Source organism: Bos javanicus, chromosome 9, assembly GCF_032452875.1.
Source record: "Bos javanicus breed banteng chromosome 9, ARS-OSU_banteng_1.0, whole genome shotgun sequence".
In the NCBI taxonomy this organism is placed as follows: Eukaryota; Metazoa; Chordata; class Mammalia; order Artiodactyla; family Bovidae; genus Bos; species Bos javanicus.
Window position 1 is genome coordinate 101,463,935 of NC_083876.1, and position 13,180 is coordinate 101,477,114.

The following is a 13,180-nucleotide window of genomic DNA, read 5'->3' on the forward strand; positions in this document are numbered from 1 at the left end:
GGGAACCCAGGCGCAGAGAGGGGCAGCCCTCTGCCGAAGGTTGCACAGCAAGGAAGTGCCGGGTGGGACGGGGTCCTGGTATTCCAGCCCCCCACCTGGCGCTGCCACGAGGGCTCCTCCTGAGCTCCGCTCCCCGCTGGTTCACACCTGTGCGTCTTCCACATTCCAATCACCCCCCGGGCAGCCCCGGGTGGCTCAGGGGTCAGGGGGGCTTACCCAGCCGGTTGCAGGGGTTCCGTTTGAAGAGCGCTCTCAGCAGACTCTGGGCCTCCACGCTGAGGAACTGCGGCATGCCTAGCTTGGCTCTGAAAAGCACAGTCATATTTTAGGGGAAGAAAGACGAGCCCAAGGGGGGCCAGAGTTTGCTCCAGTGCTCTGGGTTTCTGCAGTCAGCATCCACAGAGAAATCCAATCAAACCAACGTGACCAGAGCAGCTATTCACAGCAGCTGTTTAATAATTCATTAAAAACAATAAAGCCCCTAAAAATAAACAGCAATGCTCCCATGAACATAAGTAACATTTTAAATGGAAATTAACTATGTTTTCTGAGACAACGCCATCAAAGACTTTGGAGAGACGAGTGGTGTTGCTAACATTTTGGGAATCTCTCTTGGTTTGATGAGGCAGCTGGATTCTCCCATGAGCCTCCAGTTTAGTCTGTGGCCACATCTGGGAAAGGAGGGCCTCGCAGGCCCCTGGGGTCCTGGACACCCCCTACCTTCAGGAACCACGTGACCACAGTCTGGTGCTGCTCCTTCAGAAATGCTGTCACTCCCAAGTGACAGGCTGTAAGTTCACACCTGGGATTTGCTGCGAGGAAATTATTCTAGCTCCAGAAAAAGGTCTTGTGCCCCCTTAGAATGAAAAGGAGCAGAGACCACCAATAGAAACAGCAGATTGCAGTTACGCCCGTCATCACAGTACAAGGTCCCCTGATACAGGAAACATTGTTCATGGGATGCCTCTTATTATGGGATGCCTCTTATTTATAAAATGACGTGATCTACAAAAATGCAAGGTTTGTAGGTGCCTCTCAGTTTTACAAAAGTTGTGTGTTCACCTGCAAGCAGAGTTTGAGAGAGCTGGTCATGAGGCCAAGCAGCTTCACAGCTTCTCCTGCAGGTGTGGTGAGCACCCCCCTCCGCCGCCCCCCAACCCCCTGAGCAGGGAGAGCTGGAGTGACTTGGAGTCCACCTGTTCCAGGGGCCACTGGCCCGCTTGCGTCTGCCCTCCACCTGCTTCTCTCTCTCCCACAGATTGCTATCTGACACCTGGCTCAGATGACGCCTGTTCACATTTAAGGAGTTACAGCAAGGGACTTCCTGCTGGTCCAGCTGTTAGGAGCTGTTAGGACCTGGTGTTTCCACTGCAGGGAGCGTGGGTTCAGTCCCTGGTTGGGGAACTCTGGTGAATCCCAGGAGCCATGCAGTGAAGCCAATAAAACAAAATGATGTTTTAAAAAAAGATACTACAGAAAGACAGGCTCTGTGTTTAGATCTCTTTCTAGGGTTCTAAATGCAAAACCTATTTTCATGGTAAAATATTCTGCGTGAACATTAAGGAGAAAGTTATGTTCACACTCAGTCACATGCTTCCCAGACAACGCTAGTGGTAAAGAACCCACCTGCCAATGCAGAAGACATGAGACAAGGGTTTGATCCCTGGGCTGGCAAGATCCCCTGGAGGAAGAAATGGCGACCCACTCCAGTATTCTTGCCTGGGAAATCCCATGGACAGAGGAGGCTGGTGGGCTATAGTCCATGGGGTCGCAAAGAGTCAGACACGACTGAAGCGACTTAGCATGCACACTCAGTCACACGGGACACACGAGTCCTGCCCATGTCAGGCAGGAGAGCTGAGGCCCCTGCACGAGCGGGCGACAGGCAGAGCAGGAGGCTCTCTCGGGAGCTCCTGCGCCCTCTGCCCCTGAGTCTGCGTTTCTGAAGGTCATCCGCCATCACGTCTAAAGACCCTGCCACGGGACAACTTTGATGAGCTTCACAAATGGGAAACAGAATCTTCAATAGAAGATTTCATCAGAATCACACCCCACTCGCTTTATCCACTGACAGGGAAATGCCAAGGGTGCTCACTACCATCACTGCCCACTGGACACTCCTGGTTTCAAAGACGGAAGCTCTTGCTATCAGAAGGGGCGAGCAAGTGCTGGGGTGGATCCCACGGTGGGAGTTTGACTCACTTGAGGATGAGGGCCATGGTCTCCTTCCTGTCCTTCCCCTGGAATGGCAGTGACCCCGTGAGCATCTCGAACTGCAGAGCAACACAGAACAGGAGCAAGTGTTCAGACCAACCCCACTGCCCAGTGGAGAGACCCAGACGGGCAGCGTGCGCCCGAGTTCACACGGCCATTCGAAGTCCTGGTCCACTACGTGCGGGCGCTGGCCCACGTGGTTGCTTGGAACAGAGCTGCATGGTGGGCCTCAGCGTTCAGTGCAGAGATGGATGGGCGGGCGAACGACAGTCACCAACTCAGCTCCACGACAGGGAGCAGGGGTCAGTGCTGGGACGGGGACCTGCAGGGATGGCAGGATATGGCCACACACCCTCCACGGGGGCGACTGAGGACCCGTCCTTCCCTGGAGGGTGCAGTGGAGCAGCTCAGCGAGAAGGAGGCGGGGGCTGGGGCGGGGGGAGATCTCTCGGTCCAGATCGAATGCGAGGATGCACCGTGGACTCTGAGAGCCGTGCAGACTCATCATCATCAGGACAACCCTCCTCCTTCACCCTACTGTGATCCCCACCCAAAGGTCATGAGACACTGAACGGTGGAGCAGACCGGCCCCTAAGCGGGTAATTCAGGACAGAGTGTCCTGCGCCCAAGAGCAGGGTGGCTGGACAGTCCCTGCAGTGAGGACCGCGGCAGACAGCAGGGGCGAGAGGCCAGCCTCTCTGGGCCACTGTCTCCAAAGTTCTGGGCCATTTCCTGGGGCGCAGAGGCGGGGGGGCCGGGGAGCCCAGGCCCGCTCTGCACTCACTGCCTGTGGACCCTCGGGGCCCAGACCTTCCTGGGCTGGGGACCCGTGAAGGTCTCCCCTGCGCCCGGGAGACCCTCACAGAGACAGGTGTTCATGGCACAAGATGAGACGCTTGTGTTCATGAGCCAAGGTGAGGCAAAGCGCCAAGAGGACACAGAGCCCGAGCGCCGCCCCCGCCCTCCTCTCTTCTCGTCTGCCTTTCACGTCTCTTCTCCCGGCTGCTTTTCATTTCATCTTCCTTCTTGTGTCTTCACGGTTCCTTTTTTTCCCCTTTCAGTCTCTCCATTTATTAAACATGCGATGACTTTGACCAGAAAGCAGCATGTAAGGCGTATTTTAGATTTTGTGTCTGTTGTCTTAATATATACAGACGTGGGCGAGGTGGACAGCATGGCCCCGCTCCCCCAGAAGCCTCACAGCGCCAACTCCGGGTGGCTCTGCCGCGCGTGGATTTGCGTGCAGTCTTCTGTGCTGTGCTGGCCGCTGAGACGGTCCTTCTCCCCAGGCTCAGGCCGGCCTCAGGCTCTGCCACTGATGAACGTCAGGTACGCAGAGACACACGTGGCGTCCTGTGACCTCAGAGCTTCGGGCACGGGCTCCCTGCGGAAGCGCTGTGTGGTCTCTGGTGAGGACAGTGTGCACCCTAAGGGCTCGGAGAGTGTAGGGACGGGGTCCAGGCACAGGGGAAAGCCGGGGGGCCTCAGGGAGCCGCCCCACCCCGTGCTTCTCAGGGGGATGGAGGGCACAGAGGGGGATGGAGGCTGAAGAACTGGAATCGCTTCTGAAGATGCAGAGCTGTGACCTGGGACCGGGAAGCCCATGTCAGGAAGGTGAGACCAAACTTCTGGTAAAATGTGCAGTGAGGGTGCTGACGCCCCACGCCCACCCCCACCACACACCCTCCAGACAGGGCGACGGGGGAGCACCCACATGGACAGGAGCAGAGGCGAGGAGGCGGTTACCTTTCAGGGGAGAAGCTAACCTGATGGTCTCACTGATGTGTCTAAAGAGAGACGGCTGGTCGGAAGGGACAGCTGGACGTCCCATCTCAGGGGCCTCCGCCGTGAAGACGGACTGAGTCTCAGCTGAGGCCACTCGCGGTCTAAATAACCAAGAACGCAGCGAGCATCACCAGCCCCTGGCAGCCGGCACTCATGGGGCCGCGTGAGGTCAGCGGCTTGTGCCGATCACCTTGCCTGGATTAACCCGCTTCATTTGCTGTGACTCTGTTTGGGGAGCAGCCTTCTCATCACAGTTTGACTTCCTTGTGAGTGGCTGGAGGGGAGAGATCACACTGACTCTGGAGGTGGGGGTGCTGCCCAGCACGGCAGGCGGTCTCTTCTGGAAACCCGTGCGCTGGCATCTTGGCTGAGGCCGTGGGAACTGACCCCTGCCCCTGAGCTGGTTCAACGTGTCTGCCCTACAGACAGAGGTCGGGGTCTGCACTGACAAGTCCAATCAGCCTGCACTTCTGAGTCTGCGGGGCCAAGGACCAGAAGCTAGAGACCAAGTGAGCCTCCTGGGTGCCAGCCGGAAGGCACATGGGTGACACCCTGCAGGGCAGCGGCCAGAGGTCCTGTGGCCAGGGTGTGAGGCGTCTGCTGGAAAGAGGCAGCCGAACAACCTCCGTGGAATCTCCGAGAACTCCCGTCACTCGGTCTCCTCATTCGTTAGACGCACAAGGAGGAGGGGGCTGGACAACCCGGAGAGGCCACGATGCTTCTCCCATCCAGTGTCAGACCCAAGAACCTCAGAGGTCTGGTTCCTGCTGAGGACTCGCAAACGTGGAGGGGCCGCCAGCCCAGGGCCCGGTGCAGGGGGGCTGGACGGGGGCAGGGGACGAGGAAGGCTGAGGACGGGAGGACCGCGTGGGCCAGCACCCCTTTTGTCGTGACCAGGGGACATCCCGTCTAGAAGGTGTTTGCTGCATGCTCTGCGAACGAAAGATCCGAAGAAAATCCACATTTCTAGACGTAGATGTAAAAATGTTCCACTCGTGTATTTTGGTTCATGGTGACTTTTATGACTAAGTGGAGGGATTCTGTGATTGAAGTAAGAAAAGCATCTTTAATCTGGAAATGACCGCACCCTTTAAAATAACATTAAGAGCGTTAAGGATAAAGAAGGTCTGACTCTTCACACATCTGTATCCTTAGCTGAATCCCAGCTCTGTTTCCCGATGCTGGGAGCCTGGGGAGGATGGAGGGGAGGCTGCCAGGAAATGCCAGGCTCAGGAATGGATGAGTCACACAACGGGCATTGTTTTCCTGGGTTGTTCCCGGATCTCTGCGCTCTGGGGGTGGGCAGGCGCACAGGGCACAGAGTCCCGAGCGCCTGTAGACTGTGGGTGCCCCACCGCGCGCACGCCCTACCATGAGCACGCCCCACCGCGCGCACGCCCCACTGTGCGCACGCCGTACCACGAGCACGCCCCACTGCCCGCACGCCCTACCGTGAGCACGCCCCACCGCGTGCACGCCCTACCATGAGCACGCCCCACCACGCGCATGCTGTACCACGAGCACGCCTCACCACGAGCACGCCTCACCGCGCGCACGCCCTACCACGAGCACGCCCCACCGCGCGCACGCCGTACCACGAGCACGCCCCACCACGCGCACGCCCTACCACGCGCACGCCCCACCGCGCGCACGCCCTACCACGAGCACGCCCCACCGCGCGCACGCCCTACCATGAGCACGCCGAAGGACCACCAGTCCGCACTCTGCGTGTGGCCCCGCCGGTTCACCACCTCAGGCGCCATGTACTCGATCGTCCCGCAGAAGGAGTAGGCTCTCTTGTCGTGGTCGATGGCCTCTTTACTCAGCCCGAAATCTACAGGGACACACCGCACACAGCGCTCAGTCTCTGGGCGGTGCTCAGACCCCTGGCTGCCTGGCCAGCCCTCCCCGCCTCCCTCCCGGGGCCACGCTGCCTGCAGAGGCTGAGCCAGGCCCCGCGCCTCCCCGTGGGATTCTGTCGGGATGAACACGCCCCGGAGTGCTCGCAAGGGTACTCAGAGCCTGTGTTCTGATGCCCGACACCACTTCCCCAGAGGCCGTTTTTGGCAGGACACCCTGGATGTCGGCGGCCTGGGGAGAGGCTCTGGAGTTGCTCTGATGGACGGGCAGGGAGAGGACCCCTATTCCAAAGGAAGGGACCAGAAAAGGGTCACGGGCACAAGGGTACTCAGGAAGGTGGCCCCCAGTGGTGAGGCAAGAAGCAGAAGACAGACAAGTCTGACGGGGCTTTGGAGCTCCTGCCGTGGGTCACCGTCCCCAGACCTCATCCTCAAAGCCAGCCAAGGGGGCCGTCCTGCCACGCTCCTGTTACTGCACCCAGCGGGTGGGGGACACAGTGAGCCCGCCGGTCCTGAGACTACAGACCCCTCCAGTTCATCATCTGTGAACTTCAGGTTACCTAACCTCCTCCCGGGCGGAGTGAGGACCAAGCGAGCCCGCGGCTAAGACAGCCTCCCCACCACCCCCGTGGGTCTGACACTCACGGCCGAAGCGACTTGCTCTGCACATGAGAGTCTCGGGGGCTTGTCTGTAATTTGTGCCAAAATGACAGATCATGACAAATGACTAACTCAGGGTCACTAATAAATAACAGAGATGGCAACGATTGCATCAGAGGAAGCCAAAATCCTCTGATGAGCCCTGCAGGGCGGCAGGTGTCCAGTGTGCTGCGGGGGAAGAGCAGAGAGACAGCCCCAGAAAGAGCGAAGCGGCTGGGCTGGAGCCGAAGCGATGCCAGTTGTGGATATGTCTGGAGGTGAAAGTAAAGTCCGAGACTACAAAGAACAGCACTGAATAGGGAACCGGAACGTTAGGTCCATGAACCAAGGCAAATTGGAAGTGGTCAAGCAGGAGATGGCAAGTGTGAACATCAACATTTTAGGAATCAGAGAACTAAAATGGGCCAGAATGGGTGAATTTAACTCAGGTGACCATTATGTCTACTACCGTGGGCAAGAATCCCTTAGAAGAAATGGAGTAGCCGTCATGGTCAACAAAAGGGTCTGAAATGCAGTTTTAGGGTGCAATCTCAAAAATGACAGAATGATCTCTGTTTGTTTCCAAGGCAAACCATTCAGCATCACAGTAATCCAAGTCTGTGCCCCAACTGCTGATGCTGAAGAAGCTGAAGTTCTGAACCATTCAGTTCTATGAAGACCGACAAGACCTTGTAGAACTAACACCAAAATAAAACCCTATGATATGACACATACATTTAATGTGACTGCTCATGCTTATTCCAGCTACCTCTGTACACATGTGTACACGTGGTTTATATAACACATGTGCGCAGTTCCTCACTCAGCAGAGAAACCCGGAAAGGTATTACCAGAACCTAAAATCTCCATGAAACGCCTGGCTGGCACTTCAGAACTGTTTTACCCGGGTGCAGAGTCAGGTTTAGGTTCCAGCTTGTAAGCGTTAGTCTCTTCTGCTGCCCTCTGTGGGCAGCACAGAGGCACCATCAGGTCAGAGTGGGCTCTGCAGCAGCCACACCAGTAGACACTGCAGGCGCCTTCCAACCTGTGGCCCCCTGCCCCTAGGGTGCCTCCTGAAGGGTTTGTCACATTAGTGCCACGTTCTCATGCATAATTCACGAGAAGCTTAAAAAGTCTAACTGTGACATTAGAGAGAAGTTACTGTCAGTTACTCTGTGCTCTGTGGCATCAGGAGTGGGGTGAGCCAGCCCAGAGGAGAGAAGAGGCCTCAGGGAGGCCAGAAGGAGCTGCAGCCACGGGGACGCGTGTGCACGCGCTGCTGATGGGGGCCTGGGCTGGTGCCCCGTGTACCAGGGCCGGGACAAAGTCAACACTGGGGGGTAGGGGAGACTTACACACCTGTGATCTTAATATGCCCCTCTTCGTCCAGGAGGATGCTGGAAGAAAGGGGAGGAAAACAGATGCTTTGAGAAGAGACACGGGAGAGGGCACGCGGACACCAGGGGACCCGCCCAGGCTCCGGGGAGCAGTCTCCATGCCAGATAGGGGGTGCCTGCTGGCCCCCCGGCCGCTGCGTCTCTGGTCAGCAGCTTCCGCTGGGTTGGGCGCGCACAGACCCTCGGTGTATGGGGCAGGGGGCACCCCTGTGTCCTTGTACCTGTTTACCAGGCTCGCGGGGGATGGCAGGTCTGAGACCTTCTCAAGCCCGGGGGGACGGTTTGCCCCCCCCGCCCCCAGGACTGCCTGCCCTGTGAGAACAGGGCTGGGATGGGCCAGGAGCGCCTGAGCTGTGCAGACACAGAGCCCCTCAGGGATCTCCTGTCCCCAGGCGGGCGCTGGCTGGCTGGAGCCCACTCCTTCTCCCCGGATCTCCCCGGGAGCCCTGTCCTGGCTCTTGGGACCAGCCCCGAGCTCCAGGGAAACCCGTGAGTTCTCAGGCTGGTCCCCTGGCCCCGGCCCTCGTCGCAGGCACGGGCCACCTGGGAGCCCCACCAGGAGCCCTGTCCTGTCGCCCCCGGCTCTCTGCCGTGGGGCCGGGCTTGCTCCTGCAGGGGGCACGGCGGGGCTGGAGGCAGGCCAGCGCCCTGCGAGGCCCTGCTCCAGGTTGCAGCCCACGGCTCCTGGGGGGCTTCTGGTCACCCCGTCTCGCTCTTTGCTGAAACTAAACCCTGCTCCCCCAGCTCCTGGGAGGTGTCAGCCCAGCTCCAAAGAGACTGGGATGTACACTGTGAGGATTAACATGTGGATCCTTAAACACATTTGGGAAAGGGAGGGAGCTGGGACACAGGTCACCAGGAGGACACTAGGCGGAGGGCAGTGTCGGTCACAGCAGGACGGATGCCGTGTGACCCCACTTGCGTGGGGACCCAGAGCGGTCAGGTCCGTGGAGACGGGGAGTGGAGGGGGGGAGGCAGTGTTTCCACGGGGACAGAGTGTCGGTTTTGCAGGATGGAGAGTTGGGGACGGAGGGTGGTGACGTACAACAGTGTCAGTGCTCTTGACACGACTAACCTGTGCCGTTGCAGATGGTCAAGATGGTCCATTTTATGTTATACTCACCTTGCCACAATTAAAAAACATCAGCCATGGGATTAAAATACCCACTATTTCATGGAAAAGGGCAGGAAAAAGCTACAGCATATAACTGAGGTGACATCTATAATGAAAGAAGCAAATGTTCTCGTCTTTGCTTCCAAGGCACACTTCACCTTTGCCCCAGAAGTGAGCAACTCTCAAGATTAACTCCTAATTCTCGTTCTTCCGCCTGCACTGACGTATTACCACGTCTAACTGTCCGGATCTCTCTGACCCTTAACCAGAGGGAGACTCGGGGTGCTGCCCTCCGGGTGGCCCAGGGCTCAGGGCAGGGGTGATGGTGGCCCCGCGCCCGCGGTGAAGGCGGCGTTTGCCGGGCACGGGGACACCCAGGAGAGGGCCTTTCACGGTTATTCACACATTCATCATTTACACGTGCGGCCAGAGATGCTCTGCCCAGCGGGCGCTCAGGCTGACGCCGGGCGTGGGTGTCAGGCAAACGCGCTTTGTGTCAGAGGCGTTGCCAACATTCCTGGCCTCTGGGCAAACCCGGGTGCTTCCGTCAGTGGCGGCTGCGTCTCAGAGCAGAGTGTGTGCTTTTCTCAGGTCGCGGCAGGTGAAGGAGTAAGGGACGGAGAATAAGGCGGGGAGTTTCACCTCCTGGGCCCTGGGGACCTGGGTTGCCTTTCGCCCCAAGCCTTGGGGTCCCTCCAGGCCCCACCCTATCCAGCGGCAGGCATGGACCTCAGTCTACGGGGGGAGGAGGGGTGGGTTGGGGGGTGTTGTCAACCACTTCAGAGGGTTGAGAAATCACCAACTCTGCAGTAGAGACCACTGAACTTAAAACAGCGCCCTACAGACCCCTCCTTTCCAAGTGGGTCCCTCCTGGACTGTCAGCTCTGCACAGAAAATAGCAGGGAAATGCCTGAAATGAGAATGTTACTATGTGGGGGGACTTTAAAAAAATTTAGACTGGATTAGCAAAATATCGTAGAAACAACATTACAGATGATCGTTGCCAAAGATACAGGAATCTATTTGGGATCTGGGCTGCGAATCTGGTCCACTGTCTTTTAGAAAACCTTGGAGCAGCTCAACTGACTCATCACCTAGAAACGGGCCCGCTGAGGCAGCTGAAGGGCTTCCAGAACCTGGAGGTGGAGGTGGGCCAGAGGCCAGCCTGGAGGAGGAGGTGTGTGGGGGATGGGCCCCTGCAGGACGGGCCCCACCTAAGGGGGACAGCAGGTGTGGTTGGAGGGGCGGAGGGCCGCCTCCAGCCTGCCCAGCCTCCCCTGAACCGCAGGGGTGCAGCCTGGGCAGGAGGTGTTCAGAGGGTCAGGTGGGGAGCGGGGCCATCCCACACGTCTCAGCACAAGCCATGCCTGCGTCTGGCCCCTTCCGGGGGGCAGGCAGGTGGAATCCCCGTGTGCGGGGGTGGCACCGGGACGTCCCCGGCCTCCAGCCTGGTGTGTGCACCCAGGGGAACAGGGACAGAGTGAGGTCTTGGCGGGGCGGGGGGCTGCTCACTTCTCTGGCTTCAGGTCTCTGTAGATGATGCCCAGGCCGTGCAGGTGGTCCAAGGCCAAGGCCAGCTCCGCCAGGTAGAACTTGACGTCCTCCTCCGTGAACATCACCTGCAGGAGACAGAGGAGACTCAGCCTGCTCGGTCCGCTGGGTGTAGAGAGCAGGACGCTGCTCCTGAGGCCTGCCCTGAGCCCTGGGCCCCGAGCTCCGAGTCCTGAGCGTCGAGCCCCAAATCACAGTGCTCAGAGCCCCGAGCACTGAGTACTGAACCCTGATCACTGAGCCCTGAGCCCTGAGCCCCGAGTCCCAAGCGCTGAGCCCCGAGTCCCGAGCACCGAGCCCCAAGTCCCGAGCGCTGAGCCCCGAGTCCTGACCCCTGAGCCCCGAGCACTGAGCACTGAGCCCCGAGTCCTGAGTGCCAAGCCCCACGTCCCAAGCACTGAGCCCTGAGCCCTGGGCCCTGAGCCCCGAGCACTGAGCACTGAGCCCTGAGTCCTGAGTGCCAAGCCCCGAGTCCCAAGCACTGAGCCCTGAGCCCCAAGCCCAGAGCACTGAGCCCCGAGCACTGAGCGCTGAGCCCTGAGTGCTGAGCCCTGAGCACTGAGCCCCAAGCACTGAGGCCTGAGCACTGAGCCCCGAGCACTGAGCGCTGAGCACTGAGCCCCGAGTCCTGAGCACTGAGCCCCGAGCACTGAGCACTGAGCCCCGAGCACTGAGCACTGAGCCCCGAGTCCCGAGCACTGAGCACTGAGCCCCGAGCACTGAGCACTGAGCCCTGAGTCCTGAGCACTGAGCCCTGAGGGCCGAGCACTGAGCCCTAAGCCCCGAGTCCCGAGCACTGAGCCCCGAGTCCCAAGCACTGAGCCCTGAGCCCTGAGTCCTAGGTGCTGAGCCCCGAGTCCCAAACACTGAGCCCTGAGCACTGAGCCCTGAGCCCTGAGCCCCGAGTCCCAAGCACTGAGCCCTGAGCACTGAGCACTGAGCCCTGAGCCCCGAGCACTGAGCCCTGAGTCCCAAGCACTGAGCCCTGAGCACTGAGCGCTGAGCACTGAGCCCCGAGTCCTGAGCACTGAGCCCCGAGCACTGAGCACTGAGCCCTGAGTCCTGAGCACTGAGCCCTGAGTGCTGAGCACTGAGCCCTAAGCCCCGAGTCCTGAGCACTGAGCCCCGAGTCCCAAGCACTGAGCCCTGAGCCCTGAGTCCTAGGTGCTGAGCCCTGAGTCCCAAACACTGAGCCCTGAGCACTGAGCCCTGAGCACTGAGCCCCGAGTCCCAAGCACTGAGCCCTGAGCCCTGAGTCCTAGGTGCTGAGCCCTGAGTCCCAAACACTGAGCCCTGAGCACTGAGCCCTGAGCACTGAGCCCCGAGTCCTGAGCACTGAGCCCCGAGCACTGAGCACTGAGCCCTGAGTCCTGAGCACTGAGCCCTGAGTGCTGAGCACTGAGCCCTAAGCCCCGAGTCCTGAGCACTGAGCCCCGAGTCCCAAGCACTGAGCCCTGAGCCCTGAGTCCTAGGTGCTGAGCCCTGAGTCCCAAACACTGAGCCCTGAGCACTGAGCCCTGAGCACTGAGCCCCGAGTCCCAAGCACTGAGCCCTGAGCCCCGAGCACTGAGCCCTGAGCCCCGAGTCCTGAGCACTGAGCCCTGAGTCCTGAGCACAGAGTGCCAAGCACTGAGCCCTAAGCCCCGAGTCCCAAGCACTGAGTCCCGAGTCCCAAGCACTGAGCCCTGAGCCCCGAGTCCTGAGTGCTGAGCCCTGAGTCCCGAGCACAGAGCCCTGAGCACTGAGCCCTGAGCCCCGAGTCCCAAGCACTGAGCCCCGAGCCCTGAGCCTTGAGCACTGAGCCCCGAGCCCCGAGCCCTGAGCCCTGAGCCTGAGCACTGAGCCCTATGCCCTGAGCACTGACCACTGAGCCCCGAGCACTGAGCCCTGAGCCCTGAGCCCCAAGCACTGAGCCCTGTGCCCCAAGCCCTGAGTACTGAGCACTGAGCCCTGAGCCCCGAGCCCTGTGCCCCGAGCACTGAGCCCTGAGCCTTGAGCCCTGTGCCCTGAGCCCTGAGCCCCAAGCACTGAGCCCTGAGTACTGAGCCCTGAGCCCCGAGCCCTGAGCACTGAGCCCTGAGCCTGAGCACTGAGCCCTGTGCCCCGAGCACTGACCACTGTGCCCCGAGCACTGAGCACTGAGCCCTGAGCCCCAAGCACTGACCCTGAGCCCTGAGCCCCGAGCACTGAGCCCTGAGCCCGAGCACTGAGCCCTGTGCACTGAGCACTGACCACTGAGCCCCAAGCACTGAGCACTGATCCCTGATCCCTGAGCCCCAAGCACTGAGCCCTGTGCCCCAAGCACTGAGTACTGAGCACTGAGCCCCAAGCACTGAGCCCTGAGCACTGAGCCCCAAGCCCCAAGCCCCGAGCACTGAGCCCCGAGCACTGAGCCCTGAGCCCTGAGCCCTGAGCACTGACCACTGAGCCCCGTGCCCTGAGCACTGACCACTGAGCCCCGAGTCCCAAGCACTGAGCCCCGAGCCCTGAGCCTTGAGCACTGAGCCCCGAGCCCCGAGCCCTGAGCCCTGAGCCTGAGCACTGAGCCCTATGCCCTGAGCACTGACCACTGAGCCCCGAGCACTGAGCCCTGAGCCCTGAGCCCCAAGCACTGAGCCCTG

The 13,180-nt window shown here is 59.9% G+C and overlaps 1 protein-coding gene across 8 annotated transcripts in view; it reads right to left on the reverse strand.

Moving 5' to 3' along the window:
• Window positions 1–13,180, reverse strand: part of RPS6KA2 (ribosomal protein S6 kinase A2) — a 334,507-nt gene that overhangs the window by 51,702 nt on the left and 269,625 nt on the right. For all 8 annotated transcript variants that reach the window (XM_061428531.1, XM_061428534.1, XM_061428535.1 and 5 more), the window contains 5 exons: window positions 10,521–10,627; window positions 7,857–7,894; window positions 5,691–5,833; window positions 2,203–2,273; window positions 217–305 (listed from right to left, as the gene is read on the reverse strand). In XM_061428531.1, coding sequence (XP_061284515.1) covers window positions 217–305; window positions 2,203–2,273; window positions 5,691–5,833; window positions 7,857–7,894; window positions 10,521–10,627 — 448 coding nt within the window. The remainder of the gene's footprint in view (window positions 1–216; window positions 306–2,202; window positions 2,274–5,690; window positions 5,834–7,856; window positions 7,895–10,520; window positions 10,628–13,180) is intronic.